We start from the raw sequence: 15,543 nt of genomic DNA on the forward strand, positions 1-15,543 counted from the left end.
GGGAGAAAGAAAAAGTCTAAAGAAACAGTAACCAAAAAAACTCACAAATTTGAGTAGGAAAATGGACATCCAGGGACATGAAGCTGAAAGATCCCCAAAGAGTCAACCCAGAGAGGACTTTCCGGAGATGTAGGTAATCAAAGCATGAGAAAACGAAGACAAAAACTGTAAAACAACAAGAGAAAAGAAACATGACCTCGAGGGAATCCCCGTAAGACTCTCCCCACATCTCTCAGCAGGGGTCTTGCAGGCCAGGAAGAGCTAGCGATGGAGTCAAACTGCTGAGAGGATCTGGTGGTGCTCAACCACCCTGCAACTCTCTCTCTCTCTGTCCCTCTCCCCAACCACTTCTCTCTCACATACATATAATGTTTCTTAATACTAAAAAAAAAGGAAGACTCGTTATAAATTTATATTTGCCACTCTTAGTGCTTACAAAAGTTTAAGCACTAAAACAGAGCTTGCATGAAGTTCTGTATAATGCTTTGAATACACAGGGCTATTTTTTTATGTCTGTCTTATTTTGTGCCTGTGTCTTTGTTCGAGTATGTGAAGTGCTTGTGTTTGTCTTTAAGAGAAGTATATGTTCTATTTTGATTTAAATAGAATTCCTAAAAATGAACATTCTGATCTATACATACTTTATGTTTTGTATGATGTCAAGCCCATGTCATTTGCTCAGGGCAAGATTTAAATCACCACGCTTGAAATAACTTCAGTCTCTACGTCCCAGCATTCCAAACTTTCTCCTCCTCTCACCCATCTGTGAACTGCTTGTTCCTCTACATGACCATGACGACAAAATCAGAAGAGGAGCCACTCAAGATGCCCAAAGAAGCTTCCTCTGCCATCCCTTCAGTCTTATCTCATTAACTCACTTTAGTGGGCCAGGCAGAAGGGCATCACGCGCCAGGCACCGAGCGCAGCGCGGGAGATGCAGTGATGATCAAGATTAGATATGACAACAATGAAGCTTTAAACATTTTGCTACAGCAAATAATTTTCTGAATGATGTCACGGCTTTCTTCAGAGTATAAGAAGATTAGGCATAAAAGGAATGGTTTTAGTATTGTGTTTGATTCTCTGGCTTTTGGAAAACTTTTTATCCATTAAAATCAGTCAACTGGTATAAAATCATACAACATTCTAATATCTTTAGTTTATCAAAGTCTGCTGTTCAAAATGAAGGATTATTGTGGGCCAGTCTATTTGACAGGAATCTACCTCATCATATAATTTAGATGAAATTTAGAAGAGAAAATTATGTGGACACTGCTACATGCAATTTCCTGTGAATCTTTCCTTAAACAATTAAAATTCATATAGCTTATTTTGGAATACCTGATATTGGGGGTGATCCCAGCCTCTTCTTGGATGGCCCCTCTTGTCTAAGTATTCTTGTGTGATAACCAGTTATAAATCTTGGATAATCTGCATAGACAAATTGAAATTACTGGGTAAAATAATGTAAAAATGCCAACTGAGGCAGAAAATAGAGTAGATGCTCTACCTTAGTAATGTGAGAGAGTTCAGATTCTTGACCTGAATTCAGTTCAGAGGAGCAAAACCCATAGAGTGACTGTGATCTATATTCTGAGTCTAAAACAGTGAGTAAATCTGAGGAAATGGAGGACAAGGTCTCCCATAGGGACAATGTTTCTGGATTCAGGGCATGGCTTTTTTACGTTGGTGATGCCACAGTTACTGTGATCCTAACCCACCAATCAAACTTGGAGAGAGTCATTCAGTGGAGATTTATGTCCTTATATCACTTCCTCTAGGAAAAATGCCTTGTTATCCAATTGACCCAAAGCAGAATTCTAATTAATATATTCATGCCTATATATGTAATTGTAGTAACTTTATTTACCTAATTTTTAAATGTTTAGTAAAAATCACATTTATTAATTCCTCCAAAAATTTCGTTGAAGTGGGAAATTAAAAGCTGAACTTTATTTATTAAATAAATGAAGAGAATAAAACATAATGGAAAACTGACATTTTAGAGCAAGTAAGAAAAATCAAGGTCAGGTGAAGAAAAATACACTCCAAAAACATTAAAAATCATATTGACTTAGTTTTTGAAAAAGGGTGTTATTTATTTTGTGATGGAATATGGTATTATTTTATTATTTTCTCTAAGAAGATGAAAAACCCCTTTAGAAGTCTTTTTTTTTTGGTATCATTAATCTACAGCTACATGAGGAACATTATGTTTATAGGGTCCCCCCTTCACTAAGTCCCCCCCACAAACCCCATTATAGTCACTGTCCATCTGCGTAGTAAGATGCTGTAGAATCACTACTTGTCTGCCTGTGTTGCACAGCCCTCCCTGTGCCTCCCCCCACATTATACATGCTTATCTTAAGGCCCCCTTTCTCTGCCCCCCCATTATCCCACCCTTCCCACCCATCCTCCCCAGTCCCTTTCCCTTTGGTAACTGTTAGTCCATTCTTGGGTTCTGTGTGTCTGCTGCTGTTTTGTTCCTTCAGTTTTGCTTTGTTCTTATACTCCACAGATGAGTGAAATCATTTGGTACTTGTCTTTCTCCACCTGGCTTATTTCACTGAGCATAATACCCTCTAGCTCCATCCATGTTGTTGCAAATGGTAGGATTTGTTTTCTTCTTATGGCTGAATAATATTCCATTGTGTATATGTACCACATCTTCTTTATCCATTCATCTACTGATGGACACTTAGGTTGCTTCCATTTCTTGGCTATTGTAAATAGTGCTGCGATAAACATAAGGGTGCATCTGCTTTTTCAAACTGGGCTGCTGTATTCTTAGGGTAAATTCCTAGAAGTGGAATTCCTGGGTCAAATGGTGTTTCTATTTTGAGCTTTTTGAGGAACCTCCATACTGCTTTCCACAATGGTTGAACTAATTTACATTCCCACCAGCAGTGTAGGAGGCTTCCCCTTTCTCCACAACCTAGCCAACATTTGTTGTTGTTTGTCTTTTGGATAGTGGCAATCCTTACTGGTGTGAGGTGATATCTCATTATGGTTTTAATTTGCATTTCTCTGATGACTAGCAATGTGGAGCATCTTTTCATGTGTCTGTTGGCCATTTGAATTTCTTCTTTGGAGAACTAACTGTCTGTTCAGCTCCTGTGCCCATTTTTAAATTGGATTATTTGCTTTTTGTTTGTTGAGGTGCGTGAGCTATTTATATGTTTTGGATGTCAACTCTTTAACAGATCTGTCATTTATGAATATATTCTCCCATACTGTAGGACACCTTTTTGTTCTATTGATGATGTCCTTTGCTGTACAGAAGCTTTTCAGCTTGATATAGTCCCACTTGTTCACTTTTGCTTTTGTTTCCCTTGCCTGGGGAGATATATTCATGAAGAAGTCACTCAGGTTTATGTCCAAGAGATTTTTGCCTATGTTTTTTTCTAAGAGTTTTATGGTTTCATGACTTACATTCAGGTCTTTGATCCATTTCAAATTTACTTTAGTGTATGGGGTTAGACAATGAACCAGTTTCATTCTCTTACATGTAGCTGTCCAGTTTTGCCAACACCAACTATTGAAGAGGCTGTCATTTCTCCATTGTATGTCCATGGCTCCTTTATTGTGTATTAATTGGCCATATATGTTTGGGTTAATGTTTGGAGTCTCTCTATTCTGTTCCACAAGCTCTATTTGTAGTAGAGCTTGAAGTTGGGGAGTGAGATCCCCCCCACTTTATTCTTTCTTCTCAGGATTTCTTCGGCTATTTGGGGTTTTTGGTGGTTCCATATGAATTTTTGAATTATTTGTTCCAGTTCGTTGAAGAATGCTGTTGGTAATTTGATAGGGATTGCATTGAATCTGTATATTGCTTTGGGCATGATGGCCATTTTGATGATATTAATTCTTCCTAGCCAGGAGCATGGGATGAGTTTCCATTTGTTAGTGTCTTCTTTAATTTCTCTTAAGAGTGTCTTGTAGTTTTCAGGGTATAGGTCTTTCACTTCCTTGGTTAGGTTTATTCCTAGGTATTTTATTCTTTTTGATGCAATTGTGAATAGAATTGTTTTCCTGATTTCTCTTTCTATTAGTTCATTGTTAGTGTATAGGAAAGCCACAGATTTCTGTGTGTTAATTTTGTATCCTGCAACTTTGTTGAATTCCAATATTAGTTCTAGTAGTTTTGGAGTGGAGTTTTTAGGGTTTTTTATGTACAATATCATGTCATCTGCAAATAGTGACAGTTTGACTTCTTCTTTACCAATCTGGATTCCTAGAAGTCTTTTAAAATGCAGAATTAGTATAAGTATCTTCATAGAATGACTATTACCCATCAGAGTCATGATTTCTGTGGAAGTTCTAAATGAATATATATATGTATGTGTGTATAATCAAATGTATTGATCCTTTCTTAAAAGGGGAAGGGACAGTCACAGAGTTTTTTTTTTTTTTTAGATAGTTGTTTCTTATTGAAGGGTAGTTGACACACAGTATTACATTAGTTTCAGGTGTACAACACAGTGATTCAACATTTATATACATGATAATTCTAGGTACCAGCTATCACCATACCAAGTTGTTACAATATTTTGACTATATTCCTTATGCTATACATTACATCCCGGTTACTTACTTATTTTACAATTGGAAGTGTGTATATATATATTTTTTTGTGAGGGCATCTCTCATATTTATTGATCAAATGGTTGTTAACAACAATAAAATTCTGTATAGGGGGGTCAATGCTCAATGCACAATCATTAATCCACCCCAAGCCTAATTTTCATCAGTCTCCAATCTTCTGAAGCATAACAAACAAGTTCTTACATGGAGAACAAATTCTTACATAATGAATAAGTTACATAGTGAACAGTACAAGGGCAGTCATCACAGAAGCTTTCGGTTTTGCTCATGCATTATGAACTATAAACAGTCAGTTCAAATATGAATACTCATTTGATTTTTATACTTGATTTATATGTGGATACCACATTTCTCTCTTTATTATTATTATTTTTGATAAAATGCTGAAGTGGTAGGTAGATACAAGATAAAGGTAGAAAACATAGTTTAGTGTTGTATGAGAGCAAATGTAGATGATCAGGTGTGTGCCTGCAGACTATGTGTTAATCCAAGCTAGACAAGGGCAATAAAACATCCACGTATGCAGAAGATTTCTCTCAGAACGGGGCGAGGGGTGTTCTAAGCCTCACCTCTGTTGATCCCCATTTTCTCACCTGATGGCCCACCTGTGACTGTGCCTGTCTTAGGTTGTTCAGAGTTTTTTTTTATGTAGTATATTTTACTATAGTGATAAATTAACACATAATACATAATTTACCATTTAACCATTTTTAATCGTACAATTCAGTGGCACCAACTATACTCACATTGCTGGGCCATCACCACCAGTTTGTCTCATCCAGCAAAGCTAGTATTATGCCCACTAAACATTAACGCTCTGCTATCATCTCCTCCCAGCGCCCACCACCCAGCACCCATCATTCTCTTTCTTGTTTCTATGATTCAACTACCTCATATAGTGGCTTATACAGTGTTCATTGTACTGTTTCTGTCATGCCTCAGTGAGCATGATGTCATCAAGTCTCATCCATGTTGTGCCATTTGTCTACTAAGCACTTATTACTTCTCATGGCATAGAAAGATGTAGCCTTAGTCAGGCTCTGGTTTTCATAAGCACAGCACTTTGTATTTAGCCTGTCTGTTCACATGGTCTTCACAGGTGAGAAGCACCTGGCTTTACATTTCTGTTATGAACACATTTTTAAATATAAATGACTGGCCAAGGATGACTGGTTCCATTCATAAACTTCAAATGAATGATGGCTCCTTTACATTTAAGGCAATTTTACTATTTTAGTGATAGTACTAATTTACATGACAAAAAATAGTACTTGCTCTATAAAATATAACATTCATTATATATTTTGTGGTATATTTTTACCTTGGCTCTGAACTTTTTTTCAAGCTTTATTTAGATGAAATTGATATATAACATTGTGTGAATCTAAGGTGTAAATGTAAATATTTGATACATGCATATCAATAGATACATGCACATCAAAATGATCACAGTAGAATTAGTTAACACCTCCACCACCTCACATACTTGTTATTTTTTCTGTGTTGAGAACACTGAAGATCTACTCTTAGGAACTTTCAAATATTTAATATGCTATTTTTAATTATAGTCACCATACTGTATTTAGCACCAGAACTTATTTATCTTATGACCGGAAGTTCATACCCTAACTGATATCTTCCTGTTTACCTCACCGCACAGTCCCTGCAAACTACCATTCTACTCTGTTTCTGTGAATCATGTGGTAATTGTCTTTCTCTTTTTGGTTTATTTCACTTAGCACAACGCTGTCAAGGTCCATCCGTGTTGTCACAGATGGCAGACTGTCTTATGGCTGATAACATTCCAGTGCATATATTTATAGCGTATTTACCTTATGCCTTATTCATTGATATGTTGATGGACACTTAGGTTGACTCCATATCTTGGGTATTGCAAATAATACTGCAATGAACATGATAGTACAGATACTTCTTTAATATCTTCTTTTCATTGACTTTGAATACATAGTGGGATCGATGGATCACATAGTAGTTTTATTTTAATTTTTTGAGGAATCACCATACTGTTCCCAAAATGGCTCTGCCAATTTTCATCCCAACCAACAGTGCACAAACATTCTTTCTCCTCCACATCCTTCCTAATACTTATCACTTACCTTGTTACTGAAGTATAGCTGATATGCAAATTGGTTTTAAGTATGCGATGTAGTGATTCAAGAGTTATCTACAGTTACTATCTGTCAATACAGAATGATGCTACAGAGCTACTGACTACATTCTTATTTTCTTGGTGATAGCCATTCTAACAGATGTGATGTGATATTGTTGTTTTAATTTGCATCTCTCTGTTATTAGTGATGTTGAGTTTCTTCTCATGTGCCTTTTACCATTTGTATGTCTACTTTGGAAAAAAATGTCTATTCAGTTTCTTTCCCCATTTTTTTTTGGTATGGAGTTTGAGTTCTTTATATATTCTGGATATTAATCCCTTATTAGATATGATTTGCAAATATTTTACCCATTTCATAGGTTGCCTTTTCATTTTTTAATTGATGGTTACCTTTTTAAAAATTGAGTTATATACAATAAATGCACAAATCTTAGTGTCCAGCTTGGTGAACTTTGACATATGAATACACTCATGTAAACCATTGCCCAGATCAAAATATCAAGCATTCTCACTAATTTTCCCCCTTCATCTATTTACCTACCCTCACCCCCCTTCCTTATGGCAGCCACCAATTTGTTCTCTGTGTCTATGAGTCCATTTCTGGTTATTGGTTCATTTGCTTTATTTTGTTTTAAGATTTCACATATATGTGAAATCATATGGTATTTGTCTTAACTTCTCTCACTTAATATATTGCCATTTAGGACCACGTTGATGGTGACCTTTGTTGTGCATGATCTTTTATAGTTTGATGTACTCGCACTAGTTAACTTTGCTTTGCTGACTTGCTTTTCTGTCGAATCTAAAAACCAATGCCAAAAATAATGGCAAGGAGCTTACCCCATATGTTTTATTTTAGGGGTTTTATGGTTTCAAGCATTATGTTAAATGCTAATCCATTTTGAATTCATTTTGTGTGTGTTATAAAACATCAGTCCAGCTTCATTTTTTTGCATGTGACTGTCCAGTTTTCCCAATGCCATTTATTGAAAACACTATGCTTTCCCCAGTATGAATTCTTGGAATCTTTGTCACAGTTCATAGGCCAAATGTGAGTAGTTTTATATCTGGAATCTCTATTTCTTTTTTTCCCCATTGATCTATGTCTCATTGTTATGCCACGACCACATTTTTTGAATGCTATAAAGCTTTGTAATATGTTTTGAAATCAGGAAGTGAGAAGCCTCCAGCTTCTTTCTTCTTTCCTTGGATGGCTGTGGGTATTTAAGGTCTTTTGAGGTTCTATACACATTTTAGGATTGGTTTTTCTATTTCTTTGAAAAAGCTATTTGAATTTTTATAGGGATTGCATTTAAACTCTAAATCTCCTTGGTAATCTGGACATTTAAAAATATTAATTGTTCTAATTTATAAGTGCAGAATATCTTTCCATTTGCATCTACTTCCATTTATTTCATAATTGCCTTCTAATTTTAAAGTGCAGATCTTTCACCTTATTTGTTCAATACCTCACTATGTTATTATTTTTAATGCTATTGTAAATAGGATTACTTTCACACTTTTTTATCTGGTAGTCTGTTGATTATTTATATGAATGACACATTTTTTGTATATCGATTTTTATTATTCTGCAATTTTACCTAAGTTACTAGTTTTTCTTGGTGGTGTTTAGGTTTTTCTATATTGTATCATTTCATATGAAAGATGAAGGCTGATGAAATATTTTCATGAGATCATTTACAACAATTATTCCTGCAATTCTTCCTTCTCTGATGTTTTCTTCATCCCCTACAGAAACACCCACCACGTACAACTGCTTAGAGAAAGGAACTCCTGTTTATCCCAAGGCTTCACTAATGAACTTGGTCCTCCTTCGCATCTTCAGCTGATTCCCTCTAATTCTTAGTCCATGTGACTGGCATGCACACTATTCCCCAACACCCACTCCTGTTCCACATTTGAAGATGCAGGACATATTCAAAACCCTGCCTGCCTGAAGTTAGATCTGGCTCCCTCACTTGCTGAGACCCAGCAGGCATGAGAAGAGGTGACATGCATCACCTCCAGGAGGAAACATCTAACTCTCAGGGCTGGTCCCTCTGGCCTGTCGACTCTGCCATGGGAGTAGGAATGCAGACATACTAAGGACAAAGCTGCTTGGAATGTGAAACCCACAAGGACAGGGCACTGCCCCAGAGTCATGCACTTCCACTCTGGACTTCAAACGTGCAAGACATAAATGTAGGCTGTTGGTTAAGGCACTGATAGTCTGCTGCGACTACCTCGGTGTCCTCATATGTATTCTGGTGGAAATGTCATTAGGACCCTTACAAGGTTCTTGTTTAAGTAGTAATACCTCCAGTCTCCAGCTCTAAGCAGCATGCCTTCCATGCATGTTGTCCTGAGCATCACTCACAGAGCTCTATCCGCACTCTTGGTAATGATGTGTGACAGCCCCCCTCCCCGAAAAAGCTTGTGACAAATCAGAGAACAGACATGTGTCACAAACTGTGTGGTGTCATTGCTATTTCTGACAGTATAAGGGTCTGGACAATTTCAAGAAACCCTTTGGAAATTTCCATCTCAATTTATTGTGCTATAGTTTCAGGAACACTCTTTCATGTCTTAGTTCTGTTAGAATAAGTTCACTTGGGTTTGGGCAGAGTTGTATTTCTGCAATAGCATAACAAAGCAGACAACAGATTCAATGATGCACTTTGTGTTTTTATACTTATTTGCATAATTTTAAAAATGACCTTCATTTTATGTGGGTAGAAAAATATATTTGTGTAATAACTTATTTGTAATAAAGTAACTGAGTGGTAATCAAATGTGGATAACAGGTAAATTTATTTGCAGTCAAATGGAGGTTAAGTTAAGCATGAATTACAAGCAGAGACCTGTGCATTTCATGAAATGAGAAGCCCACACCTCTCCTGTACTCATATGCCTCTGAGGCAACTCACTGTCATGGATTCATTTCCTTGCAATTCCAAATGAAGAATATATCACAGTATGCCCAGCTAGAATTTCTTGCTTATGCCCAAGATGTCACATTAAGTGAAATGAAAAAGAAAAGATTTCATATGTGTTAGGAAACAATGGAAACTCTATGGATATTTCTTTCCATGCATACTTGTATGAAAGAAAACATAATATACATTTCCACATAGGTTTTTTAATTAAAAAATGAATAATAGATAATTTATTGGTATTTAAAACAAAACTGTTTAACTCATGGTGCTTATTTGCTTAAGAAATAATAATATATCTTCTTCAAAAATTAACTCAGCAAATAGTATTCCTATCTAAGAAAATATATTTTGAATTCTTGTTAGTTGACCAAAACTGATATTGCATTTTTACAGATTTCATTTTTAACAAAATAACATGTAAAATTACAGGAATGAAGACTAAGCCAGAAATTATGCCTTTGAACTAATATCAGCCCTTTTTAGTGACAATTCAAAACTCTCAAATGGAGAGAGTGTGAATGTCATAATTTTCAACACCACTTCTGGTTCAAAAGGTCAACTTCTATTTTTTGCTGTGTTGATTGCCTTGCTGAGAAGTCTTTGCAGGGCACCCTTCACCTCTTTGTTTCTCAGGGTGTAGATGAGAGGGTTCAACAAAGGTGTGACCACGGTGTAGAAGAAGGTGAAAAACTTGCCATTTTTTGAAGCAAAGTCATTTTTAGGGTCTGTGTACACTGTAGCGATTGTCCCATAAAATATGACGACTACGATGAGGTGGGAGGAGCAGGTGGCGATGGCTTTCTGCCTTCCCTCCTCAGACTGGATTTTCCCCAGGGCTTGAGCTATGTATACATAAGAAGTTAGAATCAACCCCAGTGGTACGATGGTGAAGAGAACAGCAGAGATGGTCATCTGCCACTCATTAGCAGAGGTGTCTCCACATGTCAGGCTCAGGAAGGCAGGAATCTCACAAAGAATGTCATCCAGGCGGTGGTGGGCACAGAGAGGCAGCTGCAATGTGATGGGAGTTTGGACGACAGATAACATCAGACCTGACAGCCAGGCCACGAGTACCAGCTTCCAACAAAACTGTTGATGCATGATGACGGTGTAGTGCAGGGGCTGGCAGATAGCGACGTAGCGGTCGAAGGCCATTACCACCAACATGACATCCTCTGTGGGACCGAGACAGAGCAACACACACAGTTGGATGACACAGCCTGTGTAGGTGATGTTCTTGTCTGGCCCCCACAGGTTGGATAGCATCTGTGGCACAGCAGCTGTGGTGTAGCAGAGATCCAGGAAGGAGAGATTGCTGAGGAAGAAGTACATGGGGGTGTGGAGACGAGGGTCCATGCAGGAGAGCATGATGATGGTCAGGTTGGAGAGGACGATCATGGTGTACAAGAGGATCACAGCCCAGAAGAGAGCGATTTCCAGATCAGGCCGTTCGGAGAAACCAAGGAGGATGAAGCCCTCTGGGAAGCTCTTGTTTGCCATCAGTGGTGCTCTTAGCACTGGGATTTGGATGTAATTGTATGTAAGGTTTGTAAATAAGTTCTGTGGAAAGGGTACACTGCCATGTGTTTAGAGAATGAAAGCGTTTGTTTTCCAGGGGTTCTTGGGACATTAGGCATTGGGTTTTTCCCCTGACATTAGAAAAATAATGATATGAATCTTTTCCACAATGCTGTATTTCCTATAAAAGAATTTTTTGTAAGACACAATGGATGTTCCTGTCCAATTATCTTTTTGTAGTCATTATATATCTCTAAAATGCTTGGAATTAAATGTTAAGCATAAAGTAGTATCTTTCAAATAAGTAGCCTGAAATATATCAAACATTAATTTCCATTATTTACTGATATTAAAAGAAATGTGAAATATTATCCCAGAAACAAACCAATCTACTTGAACTATAGACTCAAAATTATGAGACCCTAACCTTAAATCATCCTCCAAGTCTGAAGAAACACCTTGGGATGGGAGCCATATGAATTTTTAAATAAGACAATTCTAGGGTAGATACCTAATTCTTTTACGTTAGGTAAGTTAAATTACTTTAAGTAAGCAAGTTGAAAATCTCAAGGCACTATTCTTTTTTTAGAAATGGTTATAATTCCCAATTCAGAGAATTCAGCTCCAGGTTAATGGAAATAAAGATATAATAGTCCTTGATACCTATCAGGAAATATATACTTCACATCATAAAACTAGTAGAATGTAAAACAGTATAATTTCTATCATTTCATAAATATCTCATTTTTCTTTAACAATTGGGAATATAAGATGAGTGTTTTGAAAATAATAAAGTATAGAAATAAATCAAAGAAGCAAAAGTATGAAAACATTATTTCAAACTCTGCCTCATGGGAAGGGTAGAAAGATTCTGCATTACCATTAGCTAAATAAGCCTGACCTATGAAACATAATTTTTGGGAAAATAATACTGGAATGTTGATTGTCTTCCAGGAACTGTAGAAGAGTTCAGAGGAAATCCAACATTGATTTAGGTCAAAAACTCTCAGCAAAATGGGTATAGAGGGAACATATCTCAACATAATAATGGCCACATATGAAAAACCCATATCTAAAATTTATACACAACATTGAAAATCTCAAGAATTTCACTCTATGATCAGGAACAAGACAAGGATGCAACATTCACCACTTTCATTCAACATAGTACTAGAAGTTCTAGCCATAGTGTTCAGACAAGAAAAAGAGATAAAAAGCATCCAAACTGTAAAGAAAAATTGTCACCATTTGCAGATGATATGATACTATATTGAAAGCCATAAATTTCACCAAAAGGCTATGATAACTAATAATTGGATTCAGTAAAGGTGCAGGATAGAAAATCAATATAAAGAAATGTGTTGCATTCCTATATACTAACAATGAACTAGTACAAAGAGAAATCAAGAATTCAATTTCATTTACAACTGCATCAAAAAAGAATAAAATACCTATTAATAAAACTCACCAAGGAGGTGAAGACCTGTGAAAAGTATAAGATACTGATGAAAGACATTGAAGAAGACATAAATACATGGAAATCTATCCCATGCTCATGGATAGAAAAAATTAATATTGTCAAAATGGCCATCCTGCTCAAACAATTTAGACATTCAATGCAATCCCTATCAAAATACCAATGGTAGTTTTCAATGAACTAGCAAAAATACTCCTAAAATTTATAAGGATCAACAAAACACCCAAAATACCCAAAGCAATCTTTAAAAAGATGAACAATGCTGGAGGTATTAAATGCCTTCATTTCAAGCTATGTGGCAAAGCTATAGTAATCAAAACAGTATGGCACTGATTCAAGAAGAAACACATAGATCAGTACAACAGAACAGAGAGCTCAGAAATAAACCCACATTTGTGTGGTCAATTAATGTATGACAAAGAGGCAAGAGTATACAATGGGGAAAAGACAGTTTCTTCAATAAATGATAAAACTGGACAGTTACATGCAAGACAATGAGTGTGGTTTACTGTCTAACATCATCCATAAATGCAAACTTGAATGAATTAAAGATGTACAGGACATGAAACCACAAAACACTTAGAAGAAATCACAGGCAAAAATTTCTTGAACATAAGCATGAATAATTTTTATTTTGGACATGTCTCCCAGACCAAGGGAAACAAAGGCAAAAATAAACAAGTGGGATTCCATCTTACTAGAAGATTGTGTAAAGCAAAGGACACAATCAACAAAATGTAAAGGGAACCTACAGTATGACAGAATATATTTGAAGGTGGTATATCCAATAAGGGGTTAAAATGGAAAATATATAAAAATAACTCATATGACTCAACATCAAAAAAGCAAGTAAGGCAGTTAAAAGGTGAGCGGAGGACTTGACTAGACATTTTCCCAAGCAAGGCATACAGATGGTGAACAGGTGCATGAAAAAATGCTCCACATCTGTAATCATCAGTGAAATGCAAATCAAAACCACAATGAGATATCACCTCACACCAGTCGGAATGGCCACCATCCACAAGACAAGAAATAACAAGTGTTGGTGAGGATATTGAAGAAATAGTGCCCTCTGACACTGCTGGTGGGAGTTTTCATTGATGCAGCCACTGCATGTATGGAGGTTCCTTCAAAAGCTAAAAATATAAATACCACATAACCCAGTAATTCCACTAAGAATTTACTGAAAGAAGAAAAACCATAGATTAAAAAAAGATATATGCAACCCTATGTTTATTGCCACATTATTTACAACACCCAAGAAATTGTAGCAACTAAAGTGTCCATCAATAAATAAATGAATATGAGAGAGGTGGGACATATACACAATGGAATATAATTCTTCCATTTGGGACAACATGGATGGACCTAGAGGGCATTATGATAAATGAAGTAAGCCAGGGAAACAATGACAAATACCATATGATTTCACTTATTTCTGGAATCTAAAACCAAAACAAAACACAATGAACAAAACAGCAGTAGACACTTAGACACTGAGGAGTGACTGGTTAAGATGATTTGGTAGTTCGCACCGGGAAAGGGTTGGAATGAGTAAGAGAAATGCAATGAATGGGTAAAGAAGAACAAAATCTCAGTCATATTATAAATTTGTGAGGGGGTGAAAGTACAGCAGAGAGAATGTAGTCAATAGTTATGTCACATCTTTCTATGTTGAGTGACAGTAACTACACTAGTTGGGGTGAGGAAATAATAGTGTGTATAATTGTTAAATCATTATGTTCTATTCTAGAAATGAATATAATAGTGTATATCAACCATACTGCAGTATAAAAATGTACTAACTAATACAAAAAGAATAAGAGGCACAGGACATGTAAAAGTGCTGTAAAGGAACTCAGTGTGTATATTGTGAAATTTAAAATTTGAAAGTGAACTAATATTGCAATAATTTGAGGAGTACTTTGGCAAACAGTTTGTCTTAATGAGCAACTTCACAGGTACTGATTGAGTGCCTGCCATGTGCCACTCACCAGCCTGTAATGTGGGAATATAATGTGAAGAAAGAGATGAAATCTCTTCTTGTTTCAAACTCACCATCCTATGGATGTGAGACAGAAACTGAAGAAATTAGCAAATCCAATGGAGTCTATTATATGAGATGGTAAGTTCTGTATATGTGTAACAATCAGGATACTATAATTGAGGATAACAATGGAGCACTGATAAGCAGAGGAAGGTCACTTCACTCCAGGGGAACAGGAAGAGCAAATAGCCTGGTGCTGAAGGGGTGTGTTGGCTCTAAGATCCCCAGCATGGTGGGGAAAGTGCAAGCCCTGTGCCCTGCAGGTGGTCAGATACATCAGCCAGACACACCTTCTCTCCTCTAAGTTCACACCGTCACTGCTGAACTGACGGCTTTCGTTCTCTGTGAGGCACCCTGACTCCGATTCAGAATGTCTGTTCCGCTCCATCCCACAGCATCACCTCCTCAGTTCTCTCATTCTCACAATATTATTTCATCAACTTGTCTTCATCTGGCTCAGAGACAAATAGTGCATGAGACCATGGCATTTGGACAAGAAAGTTCAAGTAGTTTAACAGGCTGTTGGTTTTGAAATGATATAACGGATTCACATCTTACATCAAGGAAAAAGAACATGTTGATTGTATGTGTTGTTCTGTGACAAAACTCCATTGACTTACATTTGTAAAAGTCTTTTTCCCATATAAATACTTTTTTAAGTTGCATAGATGATTTATGATACTTATGAAATAGAAAATAAGATGTGAAAGCAACTCACATCCTATCATTAGTATAATTTCTATTATAAAACTTGGTTTCTTACTTTCAATACATACTGTTTAATAATAACATATTGACTGATATATGAAATATATACCATATAAAATAG

At 36.4% G+C, this 15,543-nt stretch overlaps 1 protein-coding gene across 1 annotated transcript; it reads right to left on the minus strand.

Moving 5' to 3' along the window:
* Positions 1-10,227: 10,227 nt before the first annotated feature.
* On the minus strand, positions 10,228-11,172 carry LOC118926136 (olfactory receptor 2H1-like). Its single transcript, XM_057490442.1, has one exon. It carries the CDS (start codon positions 11,170-11,172, stop codon positions 10,228-10,230), a length of 945 nt encoding a protein of 314 aa, XP_057346425.1.
* Positions 11,173-15,543: the final 4,371 nt, after the last annotated feature.

This window comes from Manis pentadactyla, chromosome 13 (assembly GCF_030020395.1).
Source record: "Manis pentadactyla isolate mManPen7 chromosome 13, mManPen7.hap1, whole genome shotgun sequence".
NCBI lineage: Eukaryota > Metazoa > Chordata > Mammalia > Pholidota > Manidae > Manis > Manis pentadactyla.

What these genes read in the sequence shown, in the direction of transcription:
- LOC118926136 (XM_057490442.1), bottom strand. Translation starts at nt 11,172, where the DNA reads ATGGCAAACAAGAGCTTCCCAGAGGGCTTCATCCTCCTTGGTTTCTCC.